General features: G+C 36.8%; 2 protein-coding genes across 2 annotated transcripts in view; one reads left to right on the top strand and one right to left on the bottom strand.

The window, feature by feature from the left end:
* SP9 (Sp9 transcription factor) overlaps nucleotides 1–13639 on the top strand; it is a 921284-nt gene that overhangs the window by 526918 nt on the left and 380727 nt on the right. The gene's annotated exons all lie outside the window — the stretch shown is intronic.
* The window catches only part of SP3 (Sp3 transcription factor), a 56910-nt gene that overhangs the window by 35009 nt on the left and 8262 nt on the right, over nucleotides 1–13639 (bottom strand). The window contains exon 4 of the mRNA XM_050751817.1: nucleotides 9957–11316. Coding sequence (XP_050607774.1) covers nucleotides 9957–11316 — 1360 coding nt within the window. The remainder of the gene's footprint in view (nucleotides 1–9956; nucleotides 11317–13639) is intronic.

Genomic DNA, 13639 nt, shown 5'->3' with positions numbered 1-13639 from the left:
AGATGGTATAGTCTACTACACATCTAGGCTATAGGTATAGTCTGTTGTTCACAGGCTAAGAACCTGTATAACAAGTTACTATACTGAGTACTACAGGCAACTATAAACATGATGATACATGGTACGTTATCTGTGTATCTAAACATAACAGAAAAGGAACCGTAAAAATAAAAGTCTTACATCTTATGGGACCACCATCGTATATGTGGTTTGTTGCTGACTGAAACATCATTATGCAGCATGTGACTGTACCCTCAAACATTTGTTGACTGAATCAATGACTGACTAACCTAGGTTGCTGAGAGAATGATGGTCCTATGTACACATGGCTCCACTGTACACTACTTGTGAGGTGAAAGAGGTAAATAACATCTTAATGTTATGAAAATAGCTTTGACTTCACTCTCCCATTAAAGGATTACAGGGACACCTCCCCCAGGGGTCTCAGACCACACATTGAATCAGAGAATTAATGAGATTTATGAAAACAATGTCACACGTTAAGTACCCTCATAAAATAAAGCCGAAGGCCTGGCATGGTGGCTCACACCTATAATCCCAACACTTCGGGAGGCCAAGGCAGGCAGACTGCTTGAGCTCAGAAATTCGAGGCCACCCTGGGCAACATGGCAAAACCCCATCTCTAGAAAAAATACAAAAGATTAGCCGGGTGTGCTGGCACACACCTGTAGTCCCAGCTGACTCAGGAGGAATGCTCGAACTTGGGAGCTGGAGATTGCAGTGAGCCAAAACTGCACCACTGCACTCCAACCTGGGTGACAGAGCTAGACCTTGTCTCAAAAAACATGAAGTTGAATACAAAAATTGTACCCAAGAACCACTAAAATGATAAGGCAGTTTAGAGAACAAGCTGTAAAAAAGTTCTCCTCTTGGATTAAAATACGGCATTACTGAAAAATATAACACTCTAATGAAGAGCACACATCAGGTGATTTCCATTCTTTTATGTTCATCCAGAATCCTTATTTGCATTATTGTTGCTGACTAAATTATGGGGTAAATTTGGTTAATTATAAACTAAATACACTATTCCAGAAAACAAATTAAAGAGAAAAGTATTAAAAAAAAAAAAAAACCACCAGTGGTGGGGCAGTGGTTCACGCCTGTAATCCCAGCATTTTGAGGCCAAGGCAGCTGGATCACTTGAAACTAGGAGTTTGAGACCAGCCTGACCAACATGGTGAAAACTTATCTCCACAAAAAACAAACACTGAGCAGCCATTCGTTCAAGATGCATTTAAATAAGTTGAATTATTTGAGCTCTCTAAAATTATATGGTTTAAATCACACAGCTATATCAGAACAAGTAAATGGTTATAGTATTTACTAATATTAAATTACATACACTTCAGGTTGATGGAAAGTATCATCCTCAAGGATGGGTCTCATGGAATTATGAACACTATTTTTCCATAGAATACTAAGAAACCAAAGTGTGACCAAAACCATATATTTAAAATTACTTTAAAGGTCACACAATGCATTTTAGATCTTCTAGTCTAAGAAAGTATAATTTAAAATTCCCAATTTCTTCCACATACTGTTCCCACTACATCAGAAGACGTGTAAATCAATACAAACTAAATTCAAAAACTACACCTCAAAGTTTCTAAGTTATTATACTAAAAAAGAGTCTAGTAAGAATTTATGTATACCTCAACACAACATGACTAAACTTGAAGGCAAAAAAATGATGACATTATTTGTAGTGTGGGACAAAAGATTAATATCCCGGACATATAAAGACGTTTTACAACATCTTTATGTATACAGTATACAAGAAGTATGCTATATAAGTGGGGGAAAATAAGCAAAAAACATAAAAGGCAATTTAACAAAAAAACACAATTAGCCAATAAACATGCAAAAATGTTCAGCTTCCCTAATAAAAACTCCACTGTACACTACTTGTGAGGTGAAAGAGGTAAATAACATCTTAATATTATGAAAATAGCTTTGACTTCACTCTCCCATTAAAGGATCACAGGGACACCTCCCCCAGGGGTCTCAGACCACACATTGAGAACCACTCCATTAGTATTTTGGGACAATATTATATGATGCCAGATTTGCTTTGAAATAACTCAGCAAAGGTCAGGCCTGTTGGCTCATGCCTTAATCCCAGCACTTTGGGAGGCTGAGGTGGACGGATCATTTGAGGTTGGGAGTTCAAAACTAGCCTGGCCAACGTGGTGAAATCCCATCTCTACTAAAAAATACAAAAATTAGCCAGGCATGGTGGCAGACTCCTGTAATCCCAGCTACTCAAGATGACGACGCAGGAGGATCACTTGAACCCAGGAGGTGGAGGCTGCAATGAGCCAAGATTGCACCACTGCACTCCAGCCTGGGTGACAGAGTAAGATAGGGTCTCAAAAATAATAATACATTGATTAAATAACTCAGCAAAAATAAAACTTTAAATGGTAGAAATAAAAGAAAGAATAGCAGGGTGATCATCATTGCTAAAGCTGGGAAAGGGGTACGTGGAAGGTTCATTATGTATTGTTTTTGTGTACTTTTGAAATTTTCTACATTTTTAAGTTACCAATATTATCATTTTTTTTTTTTTAAAGAGATGGGGGTCTCTCTTGCCCAAGCTGGTCTTAAACTCCTGGCCTCAAGCAATTCTCCCACCTCAGCCTCCTGAGTAGCTGAAACTAAAGGCATATACCACCACACCAGGATTCAAATTACCAATTTTTAAAATCCATTTCTGTAATTACTGTTATTTCCTCATTTTTAACTCATTTCCTCAGGATCCATTTTTCCTACTTAATCCTATAGTAGTCAGTTCAATAAAGGTCTTTGAATTATAGTATTTTAAATATCTTCACTAAACTCTAAATCTTGAATAGTTTAATTGCTCACTGAATTCTGGGCTGCTGGTTATTTTCTCTCAGCACTCTGAATACTACTCTATGATCTTCTGACATCTGTGTGGCTAAAAAGAAAGATACACCTTTTTTCTTTTTTTTTGAGACGGGGCCTCACTCTGTCACCAGTGTGGAGTGCAGTGGCACAATCACAGCTCACTGCAGCCTTGACCTGTCAGGCTCAAGCAATCCTCCCAACTTAGCCTCCCCAGTAACTACAACTACAGGTGCATACCACCACACCTGGCTTTATTTTTTTGGGGATTACAGGCATGATCCACCATGCTTGGCTGGGCTATCTATCATTCCTTGTAAGTAATCTGTCTTCTCTCTGTTAACATTTAAGATGTTAATGTAACACCTCTGTAATGTCTGTGATTTCAGTTTAAGTCAGAGATGAACTTATTTCTACTTATCTACATACTTGAAATAAAACTTGATCTGTAGATTGTATTTCTTCAACACAAGAAAATTCTTAGCCATTATTTCATCAAACGTTGCTTCTCTTGCCATTCACTTTATTCTTTTTCTCTGAAATTTCTACACTGGTGGCTCTCAATCTATCCTCCATGTCTTAATTGCTCGTTCATTATCCGTGTGGTATTCTGGATAAATTCCTCAGCATATTACTATTTGCTCAATCCATTCTAAAGGTTGTCTTTTTTCTCCCCGAAAAACTTTTATATTTCATCTAAGAGAAAGCACTACCAGTTTAAAAAAAAAAAGAGACAGAGAGAGAAACACTGACATGTCTTGAATTGCAAGATGCACCCCAATTTCAGAAATGTGTCTTAGAATCAATGAAATGTGTTTCTCATACCCAGGATTTGACTGTTTTTTCATATCTACTGTTTTTGTTTCACTTCTTTTCTATAGATGCTACTGCTTCTTTTATCTCACTGACAATTACAAGCATACTGATTTTTAAAATCTTTAACAGAATGGTTTATTTTCTTTAATCTGACATGAATTCATCTCCTAATTGTTGATTTTATCAGCTATCTTTCATAGATTTTGCCTTCATGTATTTTGGAATTTAGGTTTTCAGGATCATCTTGAATATAATTTTTTTCTATCTTTCTCAGTATTACTATTATGGGTCTGCCATTTTTGCAAGCCCCAGAACTCATATATGTAAGTCTTCCAAGTAGTAATACTGGCTATATCACAAATCCAAACACTCAGCTAACAGTTCAATGGTTCAAACTGGTTCATACGTGGTGGTCGTAAGACTGTGCTGATGTCCTCCTATTTCCCTGCATCATCGTCTCATCTCTGTAAATCTTCATTTAAGTCATACCTCAGGATAACAAACAGCAACAACTTTCTGTAGCTCCCCTTTAACAAAAAAGAGCTCTACTCTAGGCTCTTGTTTTCAGCAATGAATCTAACTCTGGGCTTTTCTGCATGTGGGGAGGGGGGAAGGATAGCATTAGGAAATATACCTAATGTAAATGACGAGTTACAGGGTGCAGCACACCAACATGGCACATGCATACATATGTAACAAACCTGCACGTTGTGCACATATACCCTAGAACTTAAAGTATAACAAAAAAAAACAAAAACTTAAATATTAAGTTAAAAATTCCTACCTTTTGGGCCGGGCGCGGTAGCTCAAGCCTGTAATCCCAGCACTTTGGGAGGCCGAGACGGGTGGATCACGAGGTCAGAAGATCGAGACCATCCTGGCTAACACGGTGAAACCCCGTCTCTACTAAAAAAATACAAAAAACTAGCCGGGCAAGGTGGTGGGCGCCTGTAGTCCCAGCTACTCTGGAGGCTGAGGCAGGAGAATGGCGTAAACCCGGGAGGCGGAGCTTGCAGTGAGCTGAGATCCGGCCACTGCACTCCAGCCTGGGCGACAGAGCGAGACTCCATCTCAAAAAAAAAAAAAAAAAAAATCCCTACCTTTTGTAAAGTTTCTATTTTCTCTAATACAAAAAGAGAGCTACCAGTTAACCTGCAACTGTCCAGTTTTTCATGAATAACGGGGAATTCTAAACATTAAGTTGTTTGCTTTTAAGAAGAAATGACTTCTATAAACTCTTCTTCCAACTTCAAACACCTGACTCCATTTTAAATGTGCCCAGTCTTGAAAGATAAACTGTATTTTAGATAAAACAAAATCTGGTAGAGGGCTAAAATTTGAGACTGAATTAAGTCTTGGCTTAAATTGCGGGAAAATTTTGACATTGGAAAGATACATACATTCATACTATGCCTCCTCTTACCCAGTTTCAAGATACAGCAATGATAAAGTAAAAATGAGACAACAACAAAGTTTCCTAAAGCAGCATGCTTTTCTCAGTGAGCCACAAATGGACAGATATATGTAAGATTAGCAGGGTTTCAGCTAGGCGCCTGATGTTTCCAGGAAGATGGAGATTTGGTTTCGAAAGGATAAAGAGTAGTAAAAGTACCCCAAAAAAGAAGGGACCAAAGTCAGACTTACTGCTTAAAACAGGCTGGAGTAGAGGTCATTTTTATTAAAGGGGTCCTTTAAACTTAACAAAAACAAACAAAAAGGCAAATTCCAGAGCCCTGGTTTAAATAAATAAATAAATAAATAAATAAGTACTTTCTCCTTTATTCTGGGAAATTGTTACATAAATGTCATGCTTATCAAAAGTACAGTACAGGCTAGGCACAGTAGCTCATGCCTATAATTCCAACGCTTTGGGAAGCCAAGGCAAGAGGACTCCTTGTGCCAAGCAGTTCAAGACCAACTTGGGCAACATAGCAAGATGCCATCTCTACAAAAATTTAAAACTTAGCTGGGCATGGTGGTGCCAGCCTGCAGTTCTACACATTCAGGAGGCTCAGGCCAGTAGTTTGAGATCACAATGTGTTATAATTACAGCACCGCATTTCAGCCTAGAAGACAGAGACCCTGTCTCTTTTAAAAAAAAAAAAAAAAACAAGGGGGGGGGGGCAAACCAAGGATGTCAAAGTTTTCAGCATTTTCATCTGGGCATACTACACGTAACACTGAAACAAATGTTTTGCTCTGATTTTCTGGTGAGAAAAAGCATCTTAATGTATCTCCCTTCTTGCCAATTAGTATACCAAGAGAAAGTTTATATCCTCAATATGAAAACTTCCTGGTTTTTATTACTAAATATGCTATGTCTTATCCAGCATTTTTATTCTCACTTGCTTTAACTTTTACTTTCTCAAATAATATCCCCATTCCTTTAAAATCAGGACAAAATTCAAATTTAATGGCTTTCTGGAGTATTTATTTTACCCTTCTTGAGCACCATTCAATAAACTAAAATTTCATTTTGTATTAAATACATACAGTGTTTCTATTCTGGTAACATTTGAAAAGAAATTACTTGACTGAAGAACTTAGTGCTTCATAACAACATCATTTCATGACCAACATAAATACACAAAAATCAAAGTTTCTAGAGATTTTTTTTCTAACACCTATAGAACTCTGTAACATTAATTATGTAAACACATTAAAAATTGGTTTCTAAAAACTATCTTTCATGTCTTTAGTAATCTGTCACCTAACTCTCAAACCTTTTAGTCTCAGAACTCCTTTCCAAACTTACATATTACTGACGTTCACAAAAAACTTTTGTTCATGTAGTATATGTGTAAATTGATATTTACTGAATCATGAACAGAAATTTAAATTTAATTCATTTAAAAATAAATCCATTACATTAACATAAATTAACACTTTATGAAAAACATTTTTCAAAACAACAAAAAAAGTTTAATGAGAAAATCATGTTTTACATTTTCACAAATCTCTGTAATGTCTAGAGTGAATAAAAGAAGACATTTAAAGTCTCAGATCTGCTCCTGCATTCAATCTCTTGCAATACATGGTTCGGGCTGAAGCTTATGAAGAGTATCTACTCTCACAGATATGTACCTGGAAAGGGCAAGAATAACTTAGTACCCTTTCAGCCAATTGTGGGTTTTCTTTGAATACTACACCAAATTTAAAGGTGGCAGTTTCTTAGAAAGTTCAGTACAAATGTGGAACCTGACACTACTGTAAACTTTCTATACTGTTATTGGTCTATCTTGCACTTTGAATGGATCTTTTCCCCATGCACAATTTTGTAATATAATGCGTTGCTCATTTGAAATCTGCTGGTTCACTGAACTATCACACAGATCTTCCAAGTGTTAGCACATTTCATTAAAATACAATATCAAAAAAGCTGTTAGTATCACTACCCATCTCATCAGAAAAATATTTAGTATTAAGAAGGTATCAAGCTCATAATAGATTTGAGTTTCTCAAAATTCTAATTTTCACTGGAAAATGCAAATTTTGTCATCAGCAGCAAGCGGTTTCCAGTTTTTTTCCTTCACATGACAGGCTCATTTCATTTTTTTTGAGGAAATATCTGTCACTTAACTACATTAATCTCAAAAACAGTTTATCAGTCATTCTTCCAAGTAAAAATAATATTTGATGAAAACAGCATCTAGTTCAGCTTGCAACTCACAGAACTGCATAACTGAGGGAAAAAAGTGGTTTTTTAAACAATTCTTATTTTGATATGCAGCAAAAATGCTTTATTAAAGCGTATTTCCCATTTCATCACAAAGAACACTACAAAGACATGTAGTAGTAACTACAAACCAAAACCATAAAGAGATACCACTTCATACCCATTAGGATGGCTGTAATCAGAAAGATGTGCAATAAAAGGTTGGTGGCGCTAGAGAGAAACTGGGACCCTCAACATACTGCCAATGAGAACGTAAAACGGTATGGTCTCTTTGGAAAACCAGTTAAACCCAACTGCCACACAACCCAGCAATCCAGTCCCAGGTACATACCCAAACGAAAACATTTCCACACAAAATGCTACCTACACAAATGTTCACAGCAGCACTATTCATAAAAGCCAAAAAGTGGAAACAACCTAAGTGTCTATCGGTAGATAAATAAAATGTGGTATATGCATACAATGGAATAGTATTCAGCCATATAAAGAAATGAGGTTCTGACACATACTATGACACAGATGAACCTTGAAAACATCATGCTAAATGAAAGAAACCACAACACCAAAGGTCACATATTATACAATTACACTGATATGAAATAACTGGCAAATCCGAAGGGACAGAAAGTAGAGCAGCGGTTGTCAGGGTCTGAGGGGAAGAGAATGAAGAGTGACTGCTAAAGAGTATGGGTTTCCTTTTGGGGTAATAAATACGCTCTAAAACTAGATAGTGATGATGGTTGTACAACTCTATGACCACAGTTAAAACCAGCGAATTGTATAAAGAGTGAGTTTTATGGTATGTGAATTATATCCCAATAAAGCTATTATTCTTTAAAAGACATGCAGCCCTCAAGGGTCAAGATTTAGTAAATATCTTTTCTTACTGTTCAACAAGGTCATTCTTGAGTGAAGCTGGGATTTTTCTTTAACTGCAAGTGCATGGTCATGAAGAATACAGCAACAACTATTACAGTCTGCTGTCACTGCCTTGATTTACGCTAAGACACAAGCAGTCTTACCACCACCACTGAAAGTGTCAACACAGAGAAAAAGGCAAGTAATTTCTTAGTGTAGCTTGATAAGAAGGACCTCTCAGACGGTCTTAGGGATATCCAATGGTCCACAGATCACGTTTTAAGAACTACTGCTCTAGGCCAAGAGCAGAGTAGTGGCTCATACCTGTAATCCCAGCACTTTGGGAGGCCAAGGCCGAGGCGGGGGGATCACTTGAGGTCAGGAATTTGTGACCAGGCTGGCCAACATGGTGAAACCCCATCTCTATTAAAAATACAAAAATTAGCTGGACGTGGTGGCATGCACCTGCAATCCCAGCTACTCAGGAGCTAATCCCAGCTACTCGGGAGGTTGAAGCACAAGAATTGCTTGAACCCAGAAGGCAGAGGTTGCAGTGAGCTGAGATCGCGCCACTGCACTCCAGTCTGTGTGACAGAGCGAGACTCCATCTCAAAAAGAGAAAAAACAAAAAAACCACTGCTCTAAACCAGCTTCAGAAATCCTAATCCCAACCCCTAAAAAAAATCATCACAGCTTCAGAAGGCTCAAATGCAATTAAAGGATTTCCAAATACAGATCTGAGGTTCTAAGGCCATTCCAATTTTCTAAGCATGTATCACAAATTTATCAAAAGAAAAAAGATAATCTTTAAAAGGTGATGGGAGTTATGTGAATCAGTTCAGTTAAAGTGTCCCACTTTTAAGAGTTTAGAATCACTGACCTGGTGAAAGAATGTTAATAGTACAATCTCCACAGAAATCCAAATACAAAACAGAATTAAAGTAATAAAGTTCAGGACTTACTGCACAACAAAACATTCAATCAAATGTTATCTAGACAGACAACATTCATAGGATAAAAATTACACTATCTCTTTTTAAACTTTATTATTTAATTCTTATACAACATTCAAAGAGTAGACTTCTGAAATGTCTATTAATACTATTGACAACTATTTCTAGCACAGTTAAGATTAATGTAATGCCCACTATCACAGAATCAAAGAATTTTTGGTCTGGAAGGTCACCTAGACAGTTACCTAGTCCAACACCTCCATTTTAGACAACGAGGAAACCGAGTTTGCAAAAGAAAAATAACCGGGCCAAAATCACACACCTAGCAAGTGGCTGAGGCATATTTACTCCCTGTACCATGTTTTCACTGTACCAACCTGACTCCTCAACCAAATATAATGCATAAAATTTTTAATTCACATTACACTAAGGCCAACCAAGACAGCCTACCTGCCAAATAAAAATTTTATAATGCCTGAATCAATCAATCAAATGTCAAAACAAATAAAAAATTAAGAAAAAACTATAAATGTAATTGGCATACTAGAAAAATGAATCCCTAACTTCAAAAACTACAAACTTTCAAAGAACAATAATTTGGAAGCTACTTTGATGTCTACTTTCATACAAACATATTTTCACACAAACATTGATCATTACTTCTAATGTAAGCCTGACGCTGATAAATACCTGAAGCAAAAAATTTCCCTCTGTGTATTTTCACTGACCTTATTTATGGCATGACATAACTTAAGACTCACCTGCAGGACTGTCAGCATTCTCTCCTGGATGTAGCTGTATACCAGTAGAATCTATAGAGTTTACTGTAACTGTTTGTAGATTTGGCAACTGACCAGTGCTTAGACTAACTGGAGTTGAAGTGAAGGCTCCACCTGCCGCAACTTGACCAAGTGTGAGGGTTTGAACAGGCGTCAAAGTTATTTGTTGGGCAGCAGTATTCTGTATTTGCAAATTCTGCAAGTTCTGGACCCCTTGTACTTGAAACGTTTGCCAAGTTACCTGTCCAGAAGGGGTCACTGTCTGTGCCTGAATTAAAAAGGTTCCAGGATTCAGCTGCAACTGAAGATTTTGCAAAGCCTGTTGTGATATATTTTGACCACTGGCTTGCACACCATGGATTGTCTGTGGTGTAATACCTTGCACAATTTGGGCTTGACTGGTTGGCTGCTGAGACTCTTGAAGTTGTAGATGCTGTACAACAGGCTGTGCTGTAGAAACCTGAATATTCTGTGCCTGTGTCTCTTCAGAAACAGGCGACTGGATATAATTTCCCTGAAGATCTGAAGAATGAACTTGCCCACTAGATGTAGTCAAGCTATTTGTGTTTTGTTGTAATATACCTGTACTATCTATCGTAACAGGCAACTGTGATGAAGAGGATGTTGGCACAAATAAATCTGTATCAGTATTAGTTTCATTAATATCAGGAGAAACCCGCTCACCAGTCCTTTCTGAATTGTCTGAACTATCCATAGCTTGTCCTGTGTTTATCAAATGTCCATCGGCATTAATGCCTGCAGTCATTGTCTGAGAACTGCCCGAGAGTCCCAAAGAATCTAGATCGACACTATTGATTGGTACAAATGTAATATTCCCTGGCAGACCAAGAGGCACATTAGCAACTACTTGGGTTTGACCAGGAAAAGATGAACCACCAATTGCAACTCCCTGAACCTGGACTTGACCAGTCTGTGGTATGAGATTCTGGATGTTAGCAGGAGGTGTTCCAGAGGCAAGTAAGGTTTGATTAGAGCCAGGAATGATCTGAATTTGACTGCTTTCTTGATTTATACCCCCATTATCTGAAGAGCCTGTGAAACCAATTTGAACCTGCTGACCATCTGTTGACTGGATCTGTGGTATCACTTGATACTGAACATTGGACACTGTACCATTTGATGAATCTGATCCTGGTGCAACGGAAAATATTTGTTGATTCTGCAAATTCTGAAGGGGAAGAACATACTGCCCACTTGAAGTAGCAGCACTTGGAATCTGTACTAGATTACCAGCTTCATCTTTTATAGTTGTAGGTGTGGCTGACAAAACCTCCCATCGGTTTGGTGCTCCTCCTAACTGTGCAGAAGCCAAATCACCTGTCTGGATGAAGAAAACAAAAATGTGATGTATTTGTGGTATATTTAAACCAACTCTCAAAAAATTCTAATAACTGGTATAAATCCTACTACCTGAAAATTCAACTTATCTTAAAACACAATAGGGTTCAAATACAGTAGCAGTACTATATGAACTACAATTATCACTTCTAGTTTTGTTATTGCAAAGACAATTCATCCTATTTGAGTGGGACAGAAAAAATTCTCAGAATGTTCATCACAACCACAGACCAATCTTCTAATCCTGCATCTATGATCTCTAACACTACATAGTTAAAACACAAAACACAACAGTGGAGATAGCTATGACTAAATTAGGTGCATTATATTTGTGTATAAAAAGGAAACATTAGCAAAGTGTGTTAAGTCATCTGAGTTAGAAAAGATTTATTATTGCTATAAACCTAAAACCAAACAATGAAATCTACTCTTTTGTGGCATCTATTAACATACTCTGAAGTAAACTCATTGCTAGAGCTATTCCATTAAGCTATCAAACTCTTTACTTTTTCCATGAACTATTGAAAAATAAAGATGTTAAAAAAACTGAATGAGAAAAAGTCATTGCTCTGTGACTACATGACAACATAGCCCCATTTGAAAGGTTTTTCTAGAATCAGAAGCTGGAGCATACACACTGTGACTTTACCTTCTACTGTAAGTTTTCAGTAGAATGCCTGGCATATATCTTTTGTATTCTGGTATATGCCTGGCATTCTTCTGCGAACTTAGAATAGTAGGTAAAGCCACAGTCTGTATGCTTCTGGACCTACTAGCAGCTCAGTTACCATCCCCATAGTTTATGGATTAGGCAAGATTGGAAAAAATCCAATGTAGAAAAACAGAAAGAAATAAAACCCTACATGTCAACGTCCAAGAGTAAATTTTCTTAAGGGAATAACAGCAATAATGTCTAACATTTAAGGTTTTCTTTTATATGCCAGTACTATGAGAAGGGTTTACAGAATTATGTAATTTACTCCTTAAAATAATCCTATGAGATAGGTATTATCCCTATTTCACAGCTGAGAAAATTGAGGGACAAAAATCACATGGCTATCAAATAGGCAAGACAGGATTTAAAACTAGGCTAAGCTTAACTCCAAAACCCAGGCCCTTAAACACCGGATCATGTTTGTGTCATTCCTACCCCCAAGACCAATGGCAAAGACAGGGAATAAGACCTACGTAATTTATCATCAAAATAAAGTCATCCTTCTCCTACTTCCTTCTAGATCTACCTGTGAGTTCAGTAACTCCATGTATCATTAGACAATGGGAACATAAGCATATCTAGCCCAGCACTGGAAGCCCTTTAAAACAGCATGCCAACTTTCTGACAAAGTACTAATACAATTTGAGGGAGAGAAAGATAATCTAGGGTTTCATTATATTCTCAGTGAGAATCTATGACCAAAAAATCAGTTAAGACATACACAGTTATCTCAACATAAACCATTCCATATAACTTAATGCAAATAAGATATACAAAAAAAATCTTGTTTCTTAAAGAAACTCACTACCTAATTTTCATGAAGACATAGTTGAGAAGTATATACAGTTAGTTATTTCAGTGGATGAACCACAGTTAAATGACTAAATTCAAATATTTGAAAGTAATTTACCAAGATGAAATACACATGTGAGTAAACCCATGACATACAATCCCAATCTTCAAATGGTTCACTGTCAATCCAAGCAGACATACACATATCCATGCTAATACAATGTGAAAAGTAGCACAGACTAGTCATATGATCAAAACACTCTGTGAAAGATACAAGATTGAAAAAAGATTTCATATAGATATATTTTAAAGTAGTATTAGAATATAAGATTTCCCTGTAGTGAGTTAAAAAAAGAGGCACTAATAAAGGCACAGAAACAATAAAATCACAGACAAAAAGAAACCCTAAAAAATAATATGAAGTTTGAAATTGAAGAAAAGATCCCAAAAAGGCTCATATTCATAGAGGAAAACAATGGGGAACAGGACTAGACATTTTTATCAAGGCTTGCAAATGGTTTCACAGATCCCACTAAATTGTTTGGACTTTATCCTGTAGATAGTGAGTGAAAGCTATAAAAGGTTTATAAGCAAGTGAGTGGTGCAATCACATCTGTGTTTTTTAAAGATAAACTAAGACTCAGTGAAGGAGACTGAAAAGAAAGGGAGGAGACACTAAAGGCTGAGAAATTGTGGAACCCAATACAAATCTCTAGGCCTGAACTAAAATAGTGATCTGTCTTAAATACACTCAAATTGTACTTACTAAACAATTTTAAAACGAAGCATCAGACATTAA

Source organism: Macaca thibetana, chromosome 12 (genome assembly GCF_024542745.1).
Source record: "Macaca thibetana thibetana isolate TM-01 chromosome 12, ASM2454274v1, whole genome shotgun sequence".
Taxonomy (NCBI): domain Eukaryota; kingdom Metazoa; phylum Chordata; class Mammalia; order Primates; family Cercopithecidae; genus Macaca; species Macaca thibetana.
This window is presented reverse-complemented; position numbering and strand designations above follow the sequence as displayed.